Source organism: Maylandia zebra, unplaced genomic scaffold (genome assembly GCF_041146795.1).
Source record: "Maylandia zebra isolate NMK-2024a unplaced genomic scaffold, Mzebra_GT3a scaffold02, whole genome shotgun sequence".
Classification (NCBI taxonomy): Eukaryota; Metazoa; Chordata; class Actinopteri; order Cichliformes; family Cichlidae; genus Maylandia; species Maylandia zebra.
In genome coordinates this window covers 4,273,671-4,296,054 of record NW_027490032.1, presented here as the reverse complement: position 1 = coordinate 4,296,054, position 22,384 = coordinate 4,273,671, and the positions used below count along the sequence as shown (strand labels likewise).

Sequence of the window (22,384 nt, the reverse complement as noted above, 5' to 3'; positions counted from 1 at the left end):
GCTTTCTAAATACAATAACATTCTTAACATGCAGACTGGAGGAAACAGGGATCGAACCACTAACCTTCCAATCAGTAGGTGACCTGCGCTTCCTCCTGAGTTACAGCCACCCACTGGCAAAGATGAGTAAACCCTCACTAGGTTTTGGATTAAGTGGAGGTAAATAGGAACATAAACAGTGCCATCATTGCCAGACCTGGCCCACATCTGGTCGACATACACTCTGTCATGACACCAGTTAGTCAGAAGTGCCAGCTTGATACCAAATCCGGGCCAGACCTGCTTGCTATGTGGGATTAACATTTAAACGTCCTGATCTGGGGGATCCTAAGATGCCAAGAAAAATGAGATCCTCCCGTTTGTATCAGTAGCCTCTTAACACCCACCCGTCAAATCCAGTGAACTCTTTAGATTTAGATTCCCATCTATACCTTTATAAAGTATTTTCAGCCACACAGAGATCTTATAACAGAACTGAAACATGGCATTTTTAAAGTTTCTGAAATTGTTAAGAGACTGAGTAAAATGCAAACTGGTTTAATGGTCAACTGTTTAAACTGTACTGCCTTCCAAGGCACTCAGGAACTTTTACTCATGCACCATAGAGAGCATCCTGATGGGAAACATCTTAACCTGGTTCGGGAACAGCACCATGCAGGACAGACGAGCTCTACAGAGGGTTGTGCGATCAGCTGAGCGCACCATCCGCTCCGAGCTCCCTGACCTGCACTCAATCTACAGCAGCACCAAGGCCAGGAAGATCGTGAAGGACCTCAGCCATCCCAACAACAGACTGTTCTCTCTGTTGAGGTCAGGAAAGCGATTCCGCTCCCTGAAGACCAACACAGAGAGACTGAGGAGGAGCTTCTTCCCGCAGGCGATACGGTCTCTCAATCACACCACCACACAGTACTGACCCACACATATAGTTCTTACACACACACACTGGACATTCTGGACATTGTTTTCACCTCTTCACTTAAATCACTTTAAGCATATTTGCACTGCACAGGACACTTACAAATGTGGATTGCACAACACTGGACATTATATTTCTTCATTTCCATTTAATACTTGTACAAAAAACTTTTTGCTGCTGTTATTGTATATATATATATATATATATATATATATATATATATATATATATATATATATATATATATATATTCTTCATACATTCTTATATATTTCTATACTGTGTATTGTGTATTTTGTTGTACAGTTATTTTATTTTCAACTTTAATTTATATATTTATCTTATTCTTTCCCAGTTAAATTTACCCTTCATTCTAATTTATGTTGTACAGTTATTTCATTTTTAACTTTAATTTTTATATTTTATTTTATTTATTCCTTCCTAGTTAAATTTACCCTTTTTAATTTTCATATTTATTTCCTATCTTATTCATAGCCTCTTCTTTTTTCTTTAGGTCACGAGCAGTTGTGTAAGCATTTCACTGCATATCATACTGTGTATGACTGTGTATGTGACAAATAAAATTTGAATTTGATTTGTTTTGATTTGGTTTCACCAGTAGATGGCGGAAAACTTTAAAAGTCATTCACGACTATTTCAAGCTTCACTGAGAGGTTTCACAAGAGGAGCTCTGATTCAGGCAGTGTGATCCAGATGATCTCATGTTTATCAATTTATACTTTATCACACACTAAAACACTTCATTTCTTTACTTTAGGTCAGACCACTGAGTGTGAGACTATAAATATTGACAGGGTAATGAACACTAGTCAAACATTCACCATGTTAAACCTTCTCTATACTTATATCTTCCTGATAAAGTGCAACTGAAAATGCACAATACATACTGTACTGTTCGGTACTGGTGTTTTACTTTGTTTTGCACCCGCTGAATGATGTCCCTGCTGTTTATAGTGTGCCAGTTGAAGCTTAATTTTTATTCCTTATTTCACGGTAAATAAAAATAAGATTGAACAAAGAGGGAATCCCAGAGTTTATTGATCCTGCAGAACTTATATGGAACGCCTTTACAGGTTATAGAGGAAATTAAAAAATATAAATAACATTTGGATGTCCTCTGGTCTGAGGTGCTGGGGGAGCAGTTAGAGAGCAGCAGCTGGACGTCAGTGGTTGGACTGGTGGACTACTTCAGTGAAGAGTAGACGATGTCTGGCTCTGGTTTAAAGTCTGAACACAAACACACACAGTTCAAAAAACAGCAAATATTATTACAAGCTTTGTAGTTCAATCAAGACCTCCAATCTCCACCTCTCTGCATCACACACAGTCCCTGTTCAGACTTTACTGGGACTAGTTCAGAAATCAATGAGCTGTCGACACTCTAATTAAAGTTCACAGAAGTCAAACCTTGAGCTCAAAAACAATTTGCTCTTTAACTGCATTAAATGACATTAAAAAGTCAAACATTTGGTTACGTGGTTAGCTTAGCTTAGCACGATGGTTGGAAACATGGTGAGCAGCTAGCTTGACTCGGTTAAAGATAAAGAGCAGCTGTACCTGGGCCTCCTTGTTCTGATGTTTGTTTGTTCTTAACTGACATCTTCAGTTCTCACTGCTGAGTCGACTGCAGCTGAATTTCTGTCTGTGTAATAAATAATAGAACACATTTGCATTTCTGTAGGTGCACAACTATAAAACTACATCATCACACTACAGCAAAATGTTTTAATTAATGAGGGGATTAAATATATATTTTTTGAAAGCTCAGCACCTTTTGTACAGTTTTTTTTTTCTCTCGTCTTCACACCTTTGCTCTGAAACACAAAGTGACCACAAAGAACTGGGGGGTGTTTCTGTGTACGGGGCAGGTGGACGACCACAAAGCTGCCAGTGAAGACTGACACTCTTCACCACAGAGTACAAATCAAACACTTTTCACAACATGAGCACTAATATTAGACACACTGGTATGCTGTGATGACTACTGTTATACTAGAATTACTACTTTATTTAAAATAAAATTATATATAAATACTGAGATAGATCAAGTTTAAAATGTCGGAGTAAAAAAATATATATATATCAAAAAAGGTAAATTTAAATGAAAACTGAATAAAATGGAAACAGTCCTTAATGTAATTAATATTGACCTTGAATGGATGGTGATCTGTGTGGAAATTTTATTAAAATGCTTTTCCAAATTATGTCTCCGTGTTCCCTCCTGTTAAAATAAACAGCTCTGTGTTGAAACACCTGCAGCTGAAGTGTTTCTTTCTATCAGAAACAGGATGCTGGACGACTGCAGAGCTGTTAGCTTCAGTTAACCACAGACCACAAACACACAGTCCAGCTCACAGTAAACAACACTCAGTAAGTATGAAACATGCAGACGGTTGCACTTGACTAAGTTTTACTTACTACCATCAGTTCTCGATGGAACTGACTAAGCATTTCTAATTTTAAATGAAGCAATAAATGTATCACAAAAGTATGAAATTAAATATTGTGATTTCAATGTTTGATTCTTAAAATCTCACATGGTAAGAGTCAGAAACAGTCTTCATATTGACCTTGAACTCAAATACTTGGCAGCCATCTTGGTCATGCATCTGGGCAGATATTTGTGCAGTTATTTTAAAGCCCCGACCTAAATGACAGGGAGCTTCATAGCTTTCAATTGGCAGAAAAAAAAATGCATGTATAGAATCATCAGTGAAGTCTGATAAAACTTGTGTAAATAGATTGGTTATGTTGCCCTGACTCAAGATTTACCCCACAGTTATCCTTCAGCTACATCTGTGTGAAGTTGTGTTATATGTCTTCATTAGAACATTAAACAAAAGGGAAGCTTTTCAGAGCTGAAACATAACCTGAGAAAACCTGCAGTTCCTTCAGTGTTCACTTGAGGCTCCATGTGAACATGTCCAGTACACATTAAATTCCCCACGCGAGGGAGCAACATTTTAGACAATGTTTTCACCAGCCAGAGAGAAGATTACAAAGCCCTCCCCCACCTTGGTGCCTCTGATCACATCACTGTTATGCTAATGTCGATATTTGTGTGGCCAGAAAGATCCTCAGAGGCACTGCAAGACTGCTTTTCCTCCAAAGAATGGGAGATCTTTAAGTAGGCTGCCACACACGACAACACCACAGGAATATAGAGAAACTGTCATTGCCTACATCTCAAAATGCATCGATGATGTCACAGAGACCAGGACTATCACTGTCCGGGCCAATCAGAGACCATGGCTCAGAGGTGAGGTCTACAGGCTCCTGAGGGGGAGAAATGCAGCCTCAAGAGCTGGGGATGAGGTGAACCTAAGAACCCCAAGGGCAAACCTGTCACGTGGCATCAGAGAGGCGAAAAAGGCAGTACTCCAGGAGGATTTCACAGAGCTTTTGCGGCAGCAGAGATACTCTGAGGATGGGCAGAGTATCGTCAGCGTGCCGGTCCCACCTCTTTATGAGATGAGCTAAAGAAATTCTTCTTGAGGTGCAGAACCTCACCCCCACACAGAGGATCCCTTGCCAGGATCAACACATGCAAAGCCCCAGGTCCTGATAACATCCCAGGACGAGCACTGAGGGACTGTGCTGTGAAACTCACAGATGTCTTCACAGACATCTTTAATACATCACTGAGCCAGGCTGTCGTTCCCGATGACCGATAATGCAATTTCAGCTTCACTCAGCCCTCACACATCTGGACACTAGAGACTCATATGTTAGAATACTGCTCATAGATTTCAGTTCAGCGTTCAACACCATCATTCCCCAACAACTCATTCCCTGGATCTGCTGGGGATCAGCACCTTGCTGTGTAACTAGCTGCTGGATTTCCTGACAGGAAGACAGTAGACGGTACGGGTTGGCAGCAACACCTCCGGCACAAGAACAATGAATACGGGGGCTCCCCAAGGATGTGTTGAGCCCTCTTCTCTTCACGCTGCTGACCCACAACTGCACACCAACACACAGCTCCAACATTTTCATCAAGTTTGCAGACGACACAATTGTGGTAGGTCACATCAGCAACAACGATGAGACCTACTACAGGAGTGAAGTTAAACATCTGGCCGAGTGATGCAGCAACAACAACCTTTCCCTGAATGTAGAGAAGACTAAGGAGATCATCATAGACTCCTGGAGAACTCACACCCTGCACACCCCACTAACCATCAATGGTGCTGCCGTGGAGGGTAAGCAGCACCAAGTTCCTGTGTGTGCACATCTCAGAGGATCGCCACTCATCCGTCCACCAGCTTCTTCAGTATGTTGCCATGAGGAAGGAGACTGAAGAGCCTCCGGGCCAGAACCAGCAGACTGAGAAACAGCTTCATCCATCAGAGTGTCTCACACACAAACTCCACACCTGCACTCACCTTGTTAGAGTTGCTGTTTTGAGATTGTCATTTGTGCTAAGATATATATAATCATTGTGTGTATGTGTGTTACTAGGTTTTATAAGCTTCTGTGCAGACATGAGATGAAGGAAGCAGCCTTGATGCTATAATTTTCTGTTATACATTTAGAATCCAGAAGGTTCTATTCTTCTAAGGTGCAAGACTGTTTATTTCTGCTCTACACACACGTACACATGTCAGCTCTTTGAAAGGTCACATCCTGTACAGGGCATCTGGAAAGGTTTATAAGAAACTATGCCTATGTATGTGATGGCGAAGAACACACACCTAGACAGGCGTATACTTTGCTAACACACACATGCCCGCTTAAGACTGTCACGTGTTCCATCGAACTATGTGTAACTACATATTCATGTAATCACTGTTGTCAATTAAAGAGGCAGGGAAGGGGAAGTCAGCCCAGGTTGGCTAAGTTCAAGTGAAGACTAAAGAGCTCTTGACCTTGGCCGGCTTCCCTTGCGAGAGAAAAGACAAAGAGCGCCGTCTTGTCCTGTTTTGCCGTAAAGTTGGTTGTCTCTGTTCCAGCGGGGTTTGTGCCTTAATAAACCCAACACTGCTCTTCCCTCTGAACTCCTCGAACATACAAACTCTGACCCACCACCATTACCCTTTCACTGACTGCCCCACCCCCACTTGCACACGACATAGCCACAGTCACTATGATTGTGTTGGACACTGCTGTTTATATAATTGTATGTTATTGTGTGATGTTGTAAATAAGACGTTTATTTTATTTGTATCTTTTTTTCTTCATATTACTTTAGTGTACACTGAGGGCCATGAGGTATTGTCAATTCAAATTCTTGTGTGTGACTGTACATATGGTCTTTGACAACAAAGCTGACTTTGACTTCACTTTTGACCAATGCAGAGAAGTAAGAAAAGAGATGAGACTGATCAACATGTTTACTACGATAACAAAGAGCTGAAATCTCAACATGAACTCTTCTATGAAGAAAACACAGTACTACCTCTGCGTCGTCTGATTGGCTGTTTTTGAAGTTTTGACATCACAGTACATGACATAAGTGATGATGTCATCTTCTTCAGCTTCTTTTCCATCTGTTAAAATTTTCCAAAATGAACAATTATATAAATTAAATATCTAAACAAAGATTACATTTAGGTTAAGTTGTTACTGTTATCTTAATGAATGTGAACTTTATTCTAGTAAACAAACTCAAACATGAAAGATCAGGAAGTCTGAGTCTCACCTTCAGGTTTCCTGTGAACACATCGTCTCACCAGCAGAACCAGTAACACCAGTAGAACCACAACACAGACTGATCCAACACATGACAACACAGAGAGAACAGGAGGAGAGAGTGATGGAGGAAGAATGATGAAGATGGAACCAGGGTTAGAGGTGGATGTAGGTGGAGGTGTGGATGTAGGTGGAGGTGTGGTGGTGTGTTCCCCTAAAATAAAGCAAACACAGTCATTAAGTTGTCGTCACATTGTGAATGTTGAAAGCTGCAGAAACACAGACAGGTGAGTGTGTCACCTGTGACAGTGATCCAGCTGGATGGAGACTCTCCATGACCGCTGATGTCACACTTGTAGAGGCCTTCATCAGACCTGGAAACATGCTGGATGGTCATGTGACCTGTAGGCTGCTTCCTGATGAGGGAGCCATCTTTATAGAAAGCAGCTGGGAGGTTGGAGGGAGGGGTCTTTGTTTTACAGAGCAGAGTGACGTCATCTCCCTCCATCACAGGGAGGACAGGACTCTGCAGGATCACTGATCCACCTCAACACAGAGACAAACTACAGCATTTCATCCATTTACACACAGCTTCATCAACACTAACTCCACACACTCAGCTTACCAGTGACTGTCAGGTTAACCATGTTACTGATGGGACCCTCTCTGGACTCACACCAGTAAACTCCACTGTCAGATGTGAGAATGTAGCTGATACTACAAGAAGAATTAGCTGAATTTGTCGGTTTTCCCCATTCTGCTCCACACTGGGTCCTCTGCAGGTTGGTTGCATTTCTCCTCAGAGTCCATCCAGCAGAGCTGTCGTCCTCCTCACAGCTCAGAGACACAAAGTCTCCTTTAAAGAACTGAGAGCTGCTGGGACTCACAGTCAGACGAGCTGTGAGGATTAAAATGAAAAATGATGATCTGTTAGACTTTTGTCCAACCAGTGGTGTGATATTTTTTTTTTTATTTCATCAGCTTTACATCTGATATTGATTCTGTAAACATGAAAGTGTTGAATCTGATTAAAACATTAGCAGGATGCACTTTTACATCTGAGATTCATTGTGAAACATGAACTGTTAGATTTGTATTGTTGATTGTCATTTATGCTTAGAAATATTTACTTATATATGCTTAGAGTTTTGTAATTAGTTGTAGATTGGTAGAGGTTTTGATCCTTGATAGTCTGCAAACTTTGTGTGTATTAGACAGCACTTTGGGAGCATGAGAGGTCATACCGTGTCTTATTATTTTATGGTTGGATTAACGTAGTTGCGTCTGTTCTAGTCTAAGTGCTCTTTGTTTAGATGAACTGCAGGACTTCCTCACCGTGTTATCTAGGATGAACCATCTAGGGTGAGGGGGAGGCTACCCTCTTCCTGACCAAGGATGTTTGACCCTTTGATCAGCAACACACACACACACACACACACACACACACACACACACACACACACACACACACACACACACACACACAGGCAAGGTACTCTTTGTTTGTATGTAGACGTCGTATGTTAATGAACCTATGCATATTCATGTAACCTCAATAAAAGGACAGTGTATGGGAGGACGGACGAGAGCTACTGGGGTCAAGCGAAGGAACGGCGCTCTGTCTGGTTCTCTCCCGTGCACGAGTAACATGAAGAACTTTGCCTATTTGTGTCTTGCTTAGCAGTGTAATTATATTGTCTTCAACGTTCCAGCGGATGGGTTCAAGCTACAAACCTAACATTAATTGGTCCTTCGATGCCGGATCCCTGGGATCGCATTCACCGAGGGGGGGGAGGCACGCTGAAAGACTGACGTCAGCCAGGAAGTTCCTGTGGATTCGCTGTCTGTCTTTCTCCTCGATGAATGGCGATCGGCGGGATTCAGGCTGATATTACACGCTAAGCAACGCCAAGTAAGTTTAAAGAGGCCGACTCTATAACCGTGTCGTTGTGCAGTCTCCGCCATTTTGTGAGGCGTTGAGAAGTTCGCTGCTTTGTGGAGCGATAACTGGGTTAGTGTCCCGAAAAAGAAGTTTTGGTTAAATCGCCCAAGGGTCCCAAGCGTCCGGTGAGTGTCCGGTTTTGAAATCGCCCTGGGTGTGTGTCCCGAGCGTCCCTTCATTGGGTTTTGTCGCGCGAGTGGGTGAGCGTCCCACAACTGGGTCAGGGTCCCGAGCGGTCCGGTGTGAGTCCGGAGTAGGCCTATTTTGTGTTGTTGTCATTGTTGTCGTCGTCGTCGTTTTTGTTGTTGTTGTTGTGTGAGTGTGTGCGGAGCAGAACACGTGGTCTGTAACACCGACTGTTGTTGTTATCATGGGTTTCTAAGCAACCAAGAGTGAGTTAGAGGGAGAAAGACGTTTGTGCTGGACTTTGCTCCTGGCAGCACAAAGTATTTATGTATAAAAGAGAGAGAGCGAAGGCTCCACAGCTGCGTGGGTGCACGCGAATGCGGTCGCGCGGGTTTCACGCGGACCTGAGCCGTGCGGTTAATCGCAGGCTTATAAATGGAAGAGATTCAAATGTTAGAAGTTTTCAGAAAACACACCAGCCTTGAAGAGTGTGTGGAAAAGGCCAGCCCACATCAGCAGCTGTGCTCTGGTGGGTGGCTTTCCCCCCACCCCTTCCTGACACAAAATGTTAACAGCCTGTGTGCCAAACCATTGAGGTGGATAGTTGTTAAAAGTAATCTACATTAAACTTGTGGTTGCTTAAATTCAGTACAATGACATGTGAGGAGAAGTGATATAGGTAAATATTTAAACTCATGAAGTGCATAGAGGCACTTGACCTGTGTGGAAGACTGTCGTCTTGTTATGAGCCATTGTTGAGATATAGAGCACATCTGTGAAAACAACTAATATGCTCAACCCTGTATGAAACATCTAAAAATACATGATGGAGAAGCTGTGTTGAATATGTAAGTGTAAGACTTTGCCACTGTGGGCAGAGCATGCAACTACTGTGTGATGTCGCGTTGCAGTTTTGTTTTTGTTTTTTGAGCTGATGAGCAAGCTACACATTATCAGATCAAGAGCTGTCTGAGAACTACTCAAAGAGAGGGAAACAGAGAGTGTGCAGCGTTTCCATGAGCAGTTTTTCTGCACCTTGACTCGTGTGTGTGTGTAGCATCAGCATCATGCTTTTGTTTATTTGTTTTGTTGGATTAAAAATAATTAAATAAACTGGTGATCATGCTTATGGATCACCATGGCACATATCTCCAGCCATATGGTTTATTTATGCAGATGAAAAAGTGAGTGTGAATGTGTCTGACATCACAGTGTTTTTGTGCGCTGTGTAAAAGTAATTGCCTTTGATTGTGAGTGAGAGCGGTGATTCTGCAGGTCACCAGCTATTGTAACGAAAAAAAAAGAAAAAAAAGAGTGAAAAAGAAAAATCATAGGAAAAAGGTTTTGTGTTGATCAGCCAAAAACAACTACAATTTCATTTTCTGCTTTTAAGAAAAGACTGTTCACAAAAACACACACAGAGAGAGATGTGTGTTGATTAAGCAGTGATGATAATAATGAAATGTCTTAGTTTGTCACTTTCAGGTGAAAAGCAGACCTGAATCAATTTTCCACATGCAGCGGTCGGAAGAAAGTTATAGTTTAACATCATTGGAAACATGCAGGCCAAGTTTCTGGCTGACTTATTTACAGTGCCATGTGTTTCTCAACCTCACAAGCGAGCTCACTCCTCCCTGAAGATAAGGAATGCAGCTCCATGATAAAGAGACAGCAGCAAGTCCTGAGCACAAAAAGTCCCAGCAAAGCAGCAGCAATGTGGATAAACAGCAGCAGAAGAAGAAAGCAAACCCATCTTCCTGTCTGATTGGTTGAATTTCACGGAGGGGCGAGCAAGATGGCAGCGTGAAGAGGAGTTTTTGTTTGAGTTCTCAGCACGAGACACTTATTTGACGTCTTTCTGGCCTTCGGGACTTTTTTGGAGATCAGCGCGCTAAACTTGCTGGATCTGAGGCCAGGGTCTGCGGCGACAGCATGTTGAAATGCTCAAAAAGGACTGAGTGACTCGGGCAAGCCACATGCGGCTAGCGACATGAAAGAAATGGACCCTTCATGATGCGTTCAACGTGCCAGCGCTGTGGTGGGAAAGGCTCCATCATAAACACGCCCTGCACCGAGGTTCAGGCCAAGAAGAAGAAGACGATGACTTCCAAGCCCAAGAAGGTCAGCCTCAGCGTGGGCGAGCTGATTGTGAAAGCCGTGGCCGCTTCCAAGGAGCGCAACGGCCTGTCCGTGGCCGCCCTCAAGAAGGCTCTGGCTGCCGGAGGCTACGATGTGGACAAGAACAAGGCCCGTGTCAAGACCGCCATCAAGAGTCTGGTGGCGAAGGGCACTCTGGTGCAGACCAAGGGCACCGGGGCCTCCGGATCCTTCAAGATGAACAGGGTTACTGAGACCAAAGCTAAGACGCCCGCCGCGGCCAAAGCCAAGAAACCGGCAGCAGCTGCTAAGAAGTCGCTCAAGAAGGCAGCGGCAGCACTTCAGACACTAGCACAAAATCAACCGCATCAGAGGAGGGACAGGACAAAGCTGAAGGAGAAACTGCCTGCTATTGGACTGTTGAAGTGGGAGAGGACAACAGAGTGAGAAGACTAGGTGAGAACACATAGGAATTATTTAATGTGGGAAATCAAAATTTGGGTTAGCAAACCTGGCGAAAAGAAAACTGACTGCTTAAGTTGGAAAATTGAGAAGGAGTCTGGATATATGCAAATATAAAAAACATATACATCATATACAAAATCACACACACAAGCAGAACATGCATTAACCCTACTAACACTTCCAAACACAAGAGAGCTTATGAAGATTAGACAACATCTTCAGCATGTGAGTCTGTTTATCATCTTGTCCAAGTCACTTAGTGTGATGCAAAGACCAGTGGACTCATAGCACATTAGTTAAGAAATGATTAAATAATAGCAGAGAAATGTGTAGGAAAGGCACAAACACTCATGCAATGAAAATTAGCTTGTTATCTTTCATCAGTGTTAAAATAGTGTCAATTTAGCAGACACTTGTTATTAAATACTGAATTTATCCAATGCAAAAAATTGACTCTCCAGGTTGCAGGACAACAGTTTAACTTTTGTGGGAAAAAAGATCCTGGTTTGACCAACCAGTGATCAGACAATAAATTTAGTTGTTAAAATGGTAAATTGGGAGAAGCTTCCTGCTTGATTGAGGCAGCACATGTAATTTACTGTATGAGGGAAATTGTCTTTTGTGATACTATTTTGAACATGCTTTTCTGTCGTCCTGTCAACTTAGTGGGTTAATAGCTGATATGCAAATTAGTTGATCGGTTTTAGATTAATGAAAGGTGACTGAATTCTAGCACGAGTGAATGAGATGTGTTGGAGTTATTGTGTGTTGAGTGGAGACTCTAAAACACTGAGTTTCCTGCTTTGATGTGCAAGTGAATCCTGTATTTAGATACACAACTCTGAATACGTCAGAACAGACTGTTTTGTGAAGTGCATGACAGCATGTCACATGTTTTATGATGAAGGGAAAAAGGAAAAATTGAATAAAATAGATCTGTGGCTTAAATGAGTGAAGAGCACAGACCTGGTAATTAAACTCATAGCTAATAAGGCATTAAGGTTATGTTGTTTTGTGCAGCTGATGGTTGGTTTGGAGTGAATCTAGCTGATGATTTTTCTTTTGTTGTGAAGTTGAGCCTGCCGATTAGTATGATGGTATGATAAACCATGCTAATGGTATGATTTACCCTCCTGAGATGAGGAGCTTGTGTCATGACTTAACAAGGCCTTTTTATTTTGATACTTTCACAGTGCACTGAAAGTTTTGTTTGATAATCTCTGTTCTTTAAGCAGATCTGCACGTCGGGAATTAAAAGCGCTACACGTCGTCGAGAAAATTGTGCCAAGTGAGTTCTCCACATTTAAATGGACTCTGGAGAAAGCCACTTATTTGGGACAATTATTAAATGACAGTCCCAGTCCAAAAGGATTCAGCGATGTAATCCAAACTAAAGTTCTTCTTTTTCTTTTTGAAATGACGTCATTTTGCTGAGAGTGGAAACTAAATGCGACGATAGGTTCCACTATCAGCAAAGAAAGAAAGAATGAATGCATGAATGAGTGAGTGAAAGGAAAACAAAACTGACTGACTGGTAAAAGCTGACAAAAGCTGACAAGACTTTACTGATGTAACACGACTGTGTGAAGTTGACCCCCGCCTGGCAGGGGTGCAGATGAGTCTGTGTGTGCTTCCCTTTACAGAAGCAGAAAGATGACAGCAACACTCGAGGTTGCGTGATGATTTAACATTTTAAATGCCATTTTCTGTGTCTGTGAATTTACTATGTGTGTGTCATTCACTAGCTTGTGTGCTCACAGAGATATCTGTGACAAAGTATGCATACACCTGCGCAAGCGCTAACATTTGCATTTTCGTTTTTACAGCATTACGGTTCTTCATGTGTTTGATCATGTGATTTATAGGAATACTGGCTAATGTTTCTCTACTACAAGATTTCTGGGTTTATGTGTGAAGAAAACTGTAGTTACAGGCATATGTTGATGGAGAAATTAATATAGTTTGAGACATACTGTGATGAGACCAGTGTTACTGTTTCCACAGCGAGTGTTAACTTTATGGTGTTTTATGGCACCTCTAGAATCTGTTGACCTGTGTCTGACCTCCGTCTGACCACAGTCAATGTGTATTGCTAATGTTTGTTTCTTTGAGAATGCTGTAGTAGATTCAGCTGAAGCGGACAAGTGACATGAGTAAAACAAATAAGAGATTACGGTGTTTATGGGATAGTTTATTATGGGCTCATTTGCTGGCCACTTTTGAACCCATAATAGTAATATATAAGTGGAGTGACTTTGCTTAAGAGCAGTCACTGATTACATTAATGTTGCCTGAGTACATGGGATGATCCATGTCTGAGGCGACTTATGAAAATAATTGTAGTTTACTGATTTGAGAAAACCTGCACATGACACTTGTCTTGCTGATGTTGAATGCTTATTACTCTTATGATACAATTGTTTACAGGTATGAAGTTTGATTTCACTTCCAGATTTTGCTTTCCAGGCCATGATGGTGTGTATGCAGGCTCCTGGGAGAGCCAGGTGTTAAGCAAACTTAATATGCAAGACACACTAACATCTTTTATTGCAGGGTTACGGAGCTACTCCGGAGGAGATGCCCTGATGTTGCCTGGGACATGATCTAGCTAATCTTTTTCTTTAAGACTGGAATCCAGGTTTGGTGAGTTGTCGCATGGGTGTGTCCATGCGTCAAGAGGAGGGGTCCAAGGATTAACATTAAACAATGTTTTTTATTATTGTTGCAGTGATTTGTGTGATTAGCCGTTTTATTTACAAATATTAAACCTATGCAAGTGGTGCACCCATGTTCAGATGAGGCTTTGATGGCCTATAAGTGAAGTTCACTGAACTAAAGAATGTGGTTTGATGATTGTTGACATGCTCTCCAAATAGAAGTTTTTCTTCTTAGCAAGGAAATACAGGTGCAGCAGTAATCTCCTGAGAAATCTTCAGAGGCCCAGTGAGAAGCGTGAACCATTCCAGGCATAGCTGACAGCCCAGGCAGTGGTTGAGGTCAAAGGTCAAGCTGGTTGGGGCCCATCATGAGATCAGACCTTGGAGCCACAGCAAGGACCATGAAACTGCCTGCAAAATAGAGGAGAGGATCGTCCACAAGATGGGAGCTGAGGCCAGGAGAGAGGCTTCAGGAGGATCAGAGATCATCTTCAGCACAGCAGACATCACACAGAGAGCTGTGCTACTGAGTTTCCAGGAGATTTTAAATAAAATGAAAGATTCAATATTGACGCTGAGGAAGACAACTAAGGTGTACGACGTGCTCTGCCTTAAACCTTCAGCAGCGTTGGAACATAAACACTCAGGGGATGAGGAGCGTGCCAAGCTCCATCGACAGCGTAGAAGGAGTTCGAGGATGACATCATGATTCTGTGAAAAGCACAGGAACCAGAAGCTATGGTGGTGATAACAGCAGTTTCCTATGAACATCACCTAACGCTGTGCCACTGTACTGTGCATACGATGACACTCTGAAGGCTGCTGGGATCATAATAGCAGTAAGACAACCCTGCACCCTTTCCACAGAGGTGTTTTCTGCAGAGTATGGACAATGAAGGACAATGAAGGAGTCATAAATATCCCCCTCACAGGACGAAGGCCTGAAGTGAGGTAATGGGAGGCCATAAAACTAGAGTGCTGAGAGGTCTGCAGCTTTGGAAATAGCTGAGAACCATGTTGACAAACAACAAAACCAACTGGTATGTTTGAATGTTTATTCTACATACATTTGGACTCTGGTCCTATGGACAACGATGGAAACAACTGGAAGAGACATTCATGACGCCCTGCAGAGCTTAAACCACTCTGCAGAGAGACATGTGATGTGCACACCCGGAGGAAGCACCACCAAACTGAGATGTTTTTGAAAATGTTATCTTCTTATTTTCACTATTAAATTAACAATTTGTTTGTTTGTGGGATGCAGTTTGCCATGAGATGAGATCAATGAGGAATGGGATAACTGCTAATACATTTGTTAAACTGTGTACCTTTTCAGTAATTTAGGGTGATTTGACATATGCTGAGTATAAAAATGTTTGCATTGAAACTGTCAGACATGAGGTATTCATACCTGGGAACTTTTCAAGCATAAAGGTCAAAAAGGGGGGAAATGTTAGATTTGTATTGTTGATTGTCATTTATGCTTAGAAATATTTACTTATATATGCTTAGAGTTTTGTAATTAGTTGTAGATTGGTAGAGGTTTTGATCCTTGATAGTCTGCAAACTTTGTGTGTATTAGACAGCACTTTGGGAGCATGAGAGGTCATACCGTGTCTTATTATTTTATGGTTGGATTAACGTAGTTGCGTCTGTTCTAGTCTAAGTGCTCTTTGTTTAGATGAACTGCAGGACTTCCTCACCGTGTTATCTAGGATGAACCATCTAGGGTGAGGGGGAGGCTACCCTCTTCCTGACCAAGGATGTTTGACCCTTTGATCAGCAACACACACACACACACACACACACACACACACACACACACACAGGCAAGGTACTCTTTGTTTGTATGTAGACGTCGTATGTTAATGAACCTATGCATATTCATGTAACCTCAATAAAAGGACAGTGTATGGGAGGACGGACGAGAGCTACTGGGGTCAAGCGAAGGAACGGCGCTCTGTCTGGTTCTCTCCCGTGCACGAGTAACATGAAGAACTTTGCCTATTTGTGTCTTGCTTAGCAGTGTAATTATATTGTCTTCAACGTTCCAGCGGATGGGTTCAAGCTACAAACCTAACATGAACCCAATCAGGTCATATCAGTGAGCATTTCTCAGGTTTAAACTGTGACAGAAGAAGGTTACTGACCTTGGTTTGTTGTGCAGCTCAGCAGTGAGATCAGAACTAAAGAGAAATAACACTCAGGTTGATTTGAGGTGAACATAAAGAACAACTCCACACAAACAGCAAAGCTATATGTGGAAGGAAATGATGACTTAGGACAAGCTGATGGCATAAGATGTAAGTACAACTCCTCCGGTTTCATATGCAAAAAAAAATTACTGCGCTAGCTTACGTGGTTGCAGTTCTACAGGGATTTAAAAATAGTTACGCAAAATGGAGTGTGCATGCTCCCACTGGTTTTAAAGGGTCAAACACAATTTATAAATCATTTCATTTTATTTTTATTAACATAACTCACCACATCCAAACTTTTCTGGCACACGCCATACCACATTTGCATCGGAATATCATGTGGTGGACAGCAGGAAAAAAGCATGTCAAGAGCTACTTTGCAAAGTGCAAGCTAATCAGCAGCAACTCCATGTTTGATGCAACATGCTTCAATAAAAAATGGAAAAACAGTCTATATATTCTCCTAATCATTGAGCCATTAGGGAAAGAAGGGACCAGCTGGTGACTTGAAGTCTGAAGCCATTGAGTGGCCGGTAATATTACAAAAACACTAATCAGAAGTTAACCTAACCTAAGTCTTTGGACTGTGGGAGGAAACCTACACATACACTAACCACCACCTCTGTGACATTTCTGCTGTAGATATAAATTGTAAATGACTCTATTTTATATTTTTTAACACTTCTCACCACATCCACACTTTTCTGCAAAGCCTGTACTGACGTTAAAGTGGCCACAAACTTTAGACTCTTCTTCACAAGTTTTATGTGAAATTGAGCTTCTAGAGTTATTTTAATGATTTACATCTATTTGCACTGACTACACTGTGATTATATAGAAATTTCCCACTGCATTCAATTAACCCAGTAAAGTCATGTGTCCACTGTGCAGCTGTGTTGATATAATGAGTGAAAGATTTGATCTTTTCACTGCCTGCTGTGTTTCCTCGACTCCTGAGCAAAGATAAAGAGTCAGTTCAGACCTGCAGTTGGTCCTCGTGGTGTTTTGAACTTGAATTCAGCCTGATTTGTTTTTCATGTCTTCTCCTCCATCATCAGTTATCAGGAGAGCAGACAGTCAAAGTACAAGAATTCAAACAAACACAGAGATTCTACTTACAGAGCAGACACAGCACAGATGTTTCCTTCATCGTCCTTCTCACTCATTTGAGCTTTTTTTCATTTCTCTCACTGACACCAAGCAAAGCCCGCCCTCTTCCTCTGAGCACCAGCTTTCTATTGGTTCAAACACAGTGGGTAACTAAATTCTTATAAAAAATGCAAGATATAAACACACAGATGGAAAGAAATTTCAGAAACAAGTTCTATGTCCTCTGCTCTCAGTGATCTGTAGTTTGGTTGATGAACAAATCCATGTCCATGTAGTGGACGTCCCCCTCAGTGAGAGGCAGATATGAGCTGAAACACAGGAATCAAACCAGGGACGCTGCTGTTATGGAGCTGAACTGGAACCATTCAGACACTGAGGCCCTCTGAACACATTTTAATTACAGCTGTGCAGAGACACACTGATGACTGACTGGAACACTGTGATTCACATTTTACATTAACACCATCCTCACACATGGTTTATATGTGGCCACTAGAGGGAGATGTTGGACTTTAAACACTAACATGGATACAAGCAGATCATCAAATTGAGGTTTCAACACAACTGAGTTTGATGCTCTTTGATGTTTGCACAAGTACACGAGCCTTAATATACAAGGAAAAATGTCTTCTGAAACATCTGTTGGGTTTTCTTTGTCAAACTCTTCTAAACTCATATTAAAAACAAATATGTTGGACAGAATCAACCTTTTGGGATTTACTTATCTGTGTTACAGGCATGGTCCTTTAAGGGTGAAGCCTGATGGGAAATGTATGCGGGTGTGTGTAGCGGAACTGCCTGTCGGGTGTGTGAGGGTGAGCGGAGAAGGAAAAGAAAAGTAACGGTTAACTACATGTGGCAGGATGAATGTTATCCCTCGGTCCAACCCACTTTCAGCCTGGCCCATTAGGGGGCGCTGGTATAAGTAGTGGCCATTTGAGTGTCTCTGCATCGCTTGCCTGTGATCTCCTTTTTGGTCACCTGACTTCCTCGGTGTGGTAGAGATCGTTTGTGGGTTACTCCTCTAAAGTCTCCATCGCGGCTGGTCGTAGCTATAGAAGCCTCCTCTGAGCTATTCTGCTTACGTTCTGTGACCCGGCTTACTTGGTACGTAATCAACTTTTGTTACGCTCTCTGCCTTCTATTGTTCTTTTATAGTAATTATTTATTATGTTTCGCAGGAAGTGTGGACCTTAGTTTTGCGCCAAGCTACGCGAACTGAAGTGCTGCTGTTTTGCCTTGCTGTGCTTTTACCGTCTGTTCCCGTTGTGAGAATTCTTTCCCTGCTGCTGTCAGCTTTTACAGTGGACGTCAGCGTGGACAACGGCCATATGCATGCCGGTTATCGGAGTCAGCTGGCGTGCATATTGATTGACTGTTAACTTATCGTCGTGTGGACGGCAAGTTGGAGCAGTACGGCGATTCCGTTTGCTCCAGATTTTAGAGTTTTATTCAGATTGTATGTTGTTTTATTGCTTTTTGATTTGTAGTTTGGATTCTCTGTTACACCACTGGTGGGAGGCCCTTTTTCTAGCTGTGGATCACCAGTGTGGTCCTGCAGTTGGGTTATCCCCCGGTGCTACACATTAGTTTGTTGTAATATATTAAAATTTTCTTTGTTTCTTTTATTCAGATGCGGAGTGCCGACGTGGAGGAGACTAGGGTGCCTTGGTGGTGGGATCCCTTGAGTGTACACACCTGCCTTGTCTAGTTTATTAGTGTGAGTGTGTGATAGTGTGTTGCACTTGTGTTTTGGTGTGTTTTCTTTCTTTAGTTGTGTGTGGCATCCCTGCCCCTCCACTGGTAAGCCTCAGCTCTGAATACCTTTTTAAGCATATTTGTACTTGAATATTTATGATTATGCTTTTATTTGGTGTTTTAAATAATTACCAATAAATTGTCAATTTGTTTATTATTGAACCTCGTCTCTGGATTGAGTATAGCGAACCTAAGTGCCTTTTTGGTGATTTAGTGTCATTTCCAGTATTCTCTGGGTGAAATTCCCAGGGTGGCGTTGTCGTTCTTTAAAACTGAAGAGTATTTACTTTATATCCCAACCTCGTCTCGCCACATACAGAAGAGACGAAGAGAAAGTAAATAAAAGGAATATAATAACTCCCTCGGCAGCCAAAGTTGTATCGGCGATGCCCGCTGTGAGTAAACTGTTTCAGCCCACTGTACGCGGTGTTCGTGCCTTGGAGGAGAAATAAAGGTTCGGTAAAGCAGTTTCCTACGCCTCCCTCGATCTTCTTGCTAGCGGAGTTGACCTGTATAGTAAGCTGTTGCCGGCTGCGAGTCAAGTAACTGCCAGAGGTTTCCTTACTACGGTTCGGGGCCGCGGATCTGGCGCGGTAACATCTGGATGATTGAGCATGCACACACACTGCCATGTCTATGTTATGTTGTGTACTGGTAAAGGTAGCCTGACTCAATTTAGATCCAGTTGAACTTTGAAGTCATATTGTGAGCTGCAAACCTCCAGGTTTAACTTTAAAAGGCAACTTTTGGGGTATAAATATAGAAGAGTCTGAAAGAGGTGTGGCCACAGCTGAAAAGCCCAAACCATGGAGAAAGGAGGACTCTGTAAACTACTTGGTTTTTTGTATCATTTCTGATGACTATGTTAAAAAGGAGTTAAAAACGTTTTATGTTTTTGTTTTGGCTTTCCATTATGATTTTTTGATTTGATTTATTTTTACTCAATCCTGACTGCGCACCATAACAGAACACCTGTTCTGTTATGGTGCGCAGTCCTCGCCAGTTGACCGACATGTCTATCCCTAAATGTAACGGTCTTTTGCATTTGATTTTTGTTGCATTTGATGTTTGTTGCATTTGATATTTAAGCTGTATGTCTGGATTTTGTTCCTTTGCGCCTTCTGGTGGTGAACTGTGTAGGGTACAGCATTGCTGTTTGGGTCTCCACCCAGCCACTTTTCTTTTGCTAGCGCACATGGTGTCTGCATGCTGCAGCTCACAGGTAGCTCCACACATGGAGAAAATATCGTTTAAAGAGTGGAAATAATTGACAAAGAAGATGGAAGATAAGGCAATAAGGCCATAGAGGACTATTTAGCACCTCCTGGATGACAGCTCATGAGGTTTGTGTATTTTAAATGTTTATTTTCTGTAATTAAGGATTTTTGATTGATTGACACTACGTACAAGAGCGCATTTTGATGTGATGTTTTTGTTTTATTGTTTTGTCCGTGAGCAGTTCTCACGGGTTGCCAAGACCAGAATAAACCCTGTTTTATAACTACATTGTGCGTACGTCAATCCTTGAGGGTGCTACACTAAATTTGATTCTGTTCATCTGGACGTAGCGTTTTCAGTAGTAGAAACCTTTCGTCACTCATCCAAGAGACGTATTCACCCTCAGCTGACTGCAGGTTTCCCCAATCTCATAAACAGTACATTACATAGCATAAATCCTGGCAATCTTTCTGGCAGCATACATATCACTCTGTTTGTGTCGGGGGACCCGATCCTTGGGGTGGACCAGTTTTTGGCGCAGTGTGTTTTTGGGTTTAAAAGCCACAGAGACCCAGTGTTTAGAAAAAAATGCATCTCAAATGCTCCGATACTCCTGACACATACGGGATCACTACAGTTTTTCGCTTGGGCAGCGGTTGTCCTTCTCTCCTGGATCGGCTGGAGATTTCTTTAGGCGCCTTCCCAGCTTTGACAAAAGTCCGGCTGGGATAACGACATTTACTCAGGGCCTTCTTGATGTGATGTTCTTCTGCCTCCCTGGTCGCTGTGTCAGTGGGGATGGTGTTCGCTCTGTTTTGTAGCGTCCTAATGACACCCAGTTTGTGCTCCAGTGCATGATGAGAGTCAAACCTTAAATACTGAGGAGGGGGCCTAGGGGTACATCAGTCACCATCTTACAATGCTGTGATTGCAGCTATTCCACCGTTCTCTGTGAATGGTACTCATGGCCTGTTGGGTCTGTGTTTCCACAAGCCCCGCTAATTCTAGAGACTTATTCATCATGAAGAAAACAAGACAGTCGATCGATCAAACACTTGTGCAAGGGAGGCCTCGTCTGTGTCCACCACGAAAATGACCTCGACCACAACCTCCCTTGCTGCCCTTTTTATTGAGACACAGTTCACACAAAACACGTCAGAACAAAGCCACGCCCCCTTGGTAAAAACAAAAAACTGAGTTCTCTACTTCCTGTCTTCACTTTTGCTACTGAAATAAAAGAGCTGATGCAGAGTTTTAATCTAAGTGGTGACGCCTGCCGTTCAGGAGAAAACTGCAGAAAAATTGCTATTTGACGCAGTCATGTCAGGTTGATTTGGGTTCCAGAGATTCGTATTATTGGGTTTTTATTTACTGATCTGATGATGGGGAACTGGGGTTTAACTTCTGAAAGTCACAGAGAAACTTTGATTTCAGTGAACTGCAGATAAAATTCAATAAAATCCAAACACTCCGATATGAAAGCTGAGCTAAGAGTAGGCTAGCTTTCGCTGAGAGTTTGGTTATCTGATAGCTTGGTCCATTTTTTAAAATTTGAAAATATTGAAAAAGTAATGAAAAGTAACATAGCACTAGTTTATTAAACAGCAATGCCTAAGCAGTCCTTAGTTTCGAGAAGAATAATCTTTAATCTCTCCTGTTCTCTTTCTTACATCTTTTCTCACTGAGTTTCGCTCCATGAGAAACAGTCCATCCCTGAAACAGTGTTTTCTGATATTTGTTGAGATGTTTGAAACATGTACTTTGAAATTACCTGTCACTTCCATCCATCCATTCTCTTCAGCCTATCCTTATCAGGGTCGCAGGCGGGGCCTATCCCAGTTGTCATAGGATCAGACCCATCACTGAAAAAAACAAAACTAAAGTTACTCTACATTAGAGCTAGATAGATGCCGAATTACTGCAACTTAAACTTGATTGACTTTTGCAGCACGAACACGTGACAGGAATGACAGAAATGCAGACACGTCTACAAATGTTTTGGCAGCATCAGCTGAGAGGAAAGCAACAAATTGCAGCCCAAAGATGATCTGGCTGGACATTAGCTAGAAATTCACATGATAGCCTCATGTGACAAATCAACATCAGTCACATGGGTGTATCAAACATGGGCTGCAGAAAGAAAATAGACACATATGAGAAAAGTGACCCACTGAACCCAAATCAGCTTCAAATTTTGAAAACTATCCTGGGAAAACATTCTTACCTATGACCAAAACCT

General features: G+C 42.1%; 2 protein-coding genes and 1 long non-coding RNA gene across 4 annotated transcripts; 2 read left to right on the top strand and 1 right to left on the bottom strand.

Annotated features, from left to right (window-relative positions):
* Positions 1 to 1,954: 1,954 nt before the first annotated feature.
* On the bottom strand, positions 1,955 to 22,002 carry LOC112431142 (low affinity immunoglobulin gamma Fc region receptor III-like). The gene is made up of 9 exons (XM_076880963.1): positions 21,917 to 22,002; positions 17,179 to 17,294; positions 16,012 to 16,047; positions 7,197 to 7,469; positions 6,872 to 7,117; positions 6,582 to 6,785; positions 6,339 to 6,429; positions 2,498 to 2,582; positions 1,955 to 2,167 (listed from the first exon to the last, which is right to left on the bottom strand). The coding sequence occupies exons 2-8, from the start codon at positions 17,207 to 17,209 to the stop codon at positions 2,543 to 2,545; spliced, it is 921 nt and encodes a 306-aa protein (XP_076737078.1). The 5' UTR covers positions 17,210 to 17,294; positions 21,917 to 22,002; the 3' UTR covers positions 1,955 to 2,167; positions 2,498 to 2,542.
* Positions 10,570 to 11,400, top strand: LOC143415643 (histone H1.5-like). The gene has a single exon (XM_076880966.1). It carries the CDS (start codon positions 10,650 to 10,652, stop codon positions 11,181 to 11,183), a length of 534 nt encoding a protein of 177 aa, XP_076737081.1. The 5' UTR covers positions 10,570 to 10,649; the 3' UTR covers positions 11,184 to 11,400.
* Positions 17,909 to 19,089, top strand: LOC143415644 (uncharacterized). Of its 2 annotated transcripts, none has more exons than XR_013096054.1 (2): positions 17,909 to 18,276; positions 18,355 to 19,089. It is a non-coding gene; the product is annotated as an uncharacterized LOC143415644 (long non-coding RNA). The 2 variants fall into 2 exon arrangements; XR_013096053.1 differs by having other exon boundaries at positions 18,351 to 19,089.
* Positions 22,003 to 22,384: the final 382 nt, after the last annotated feature.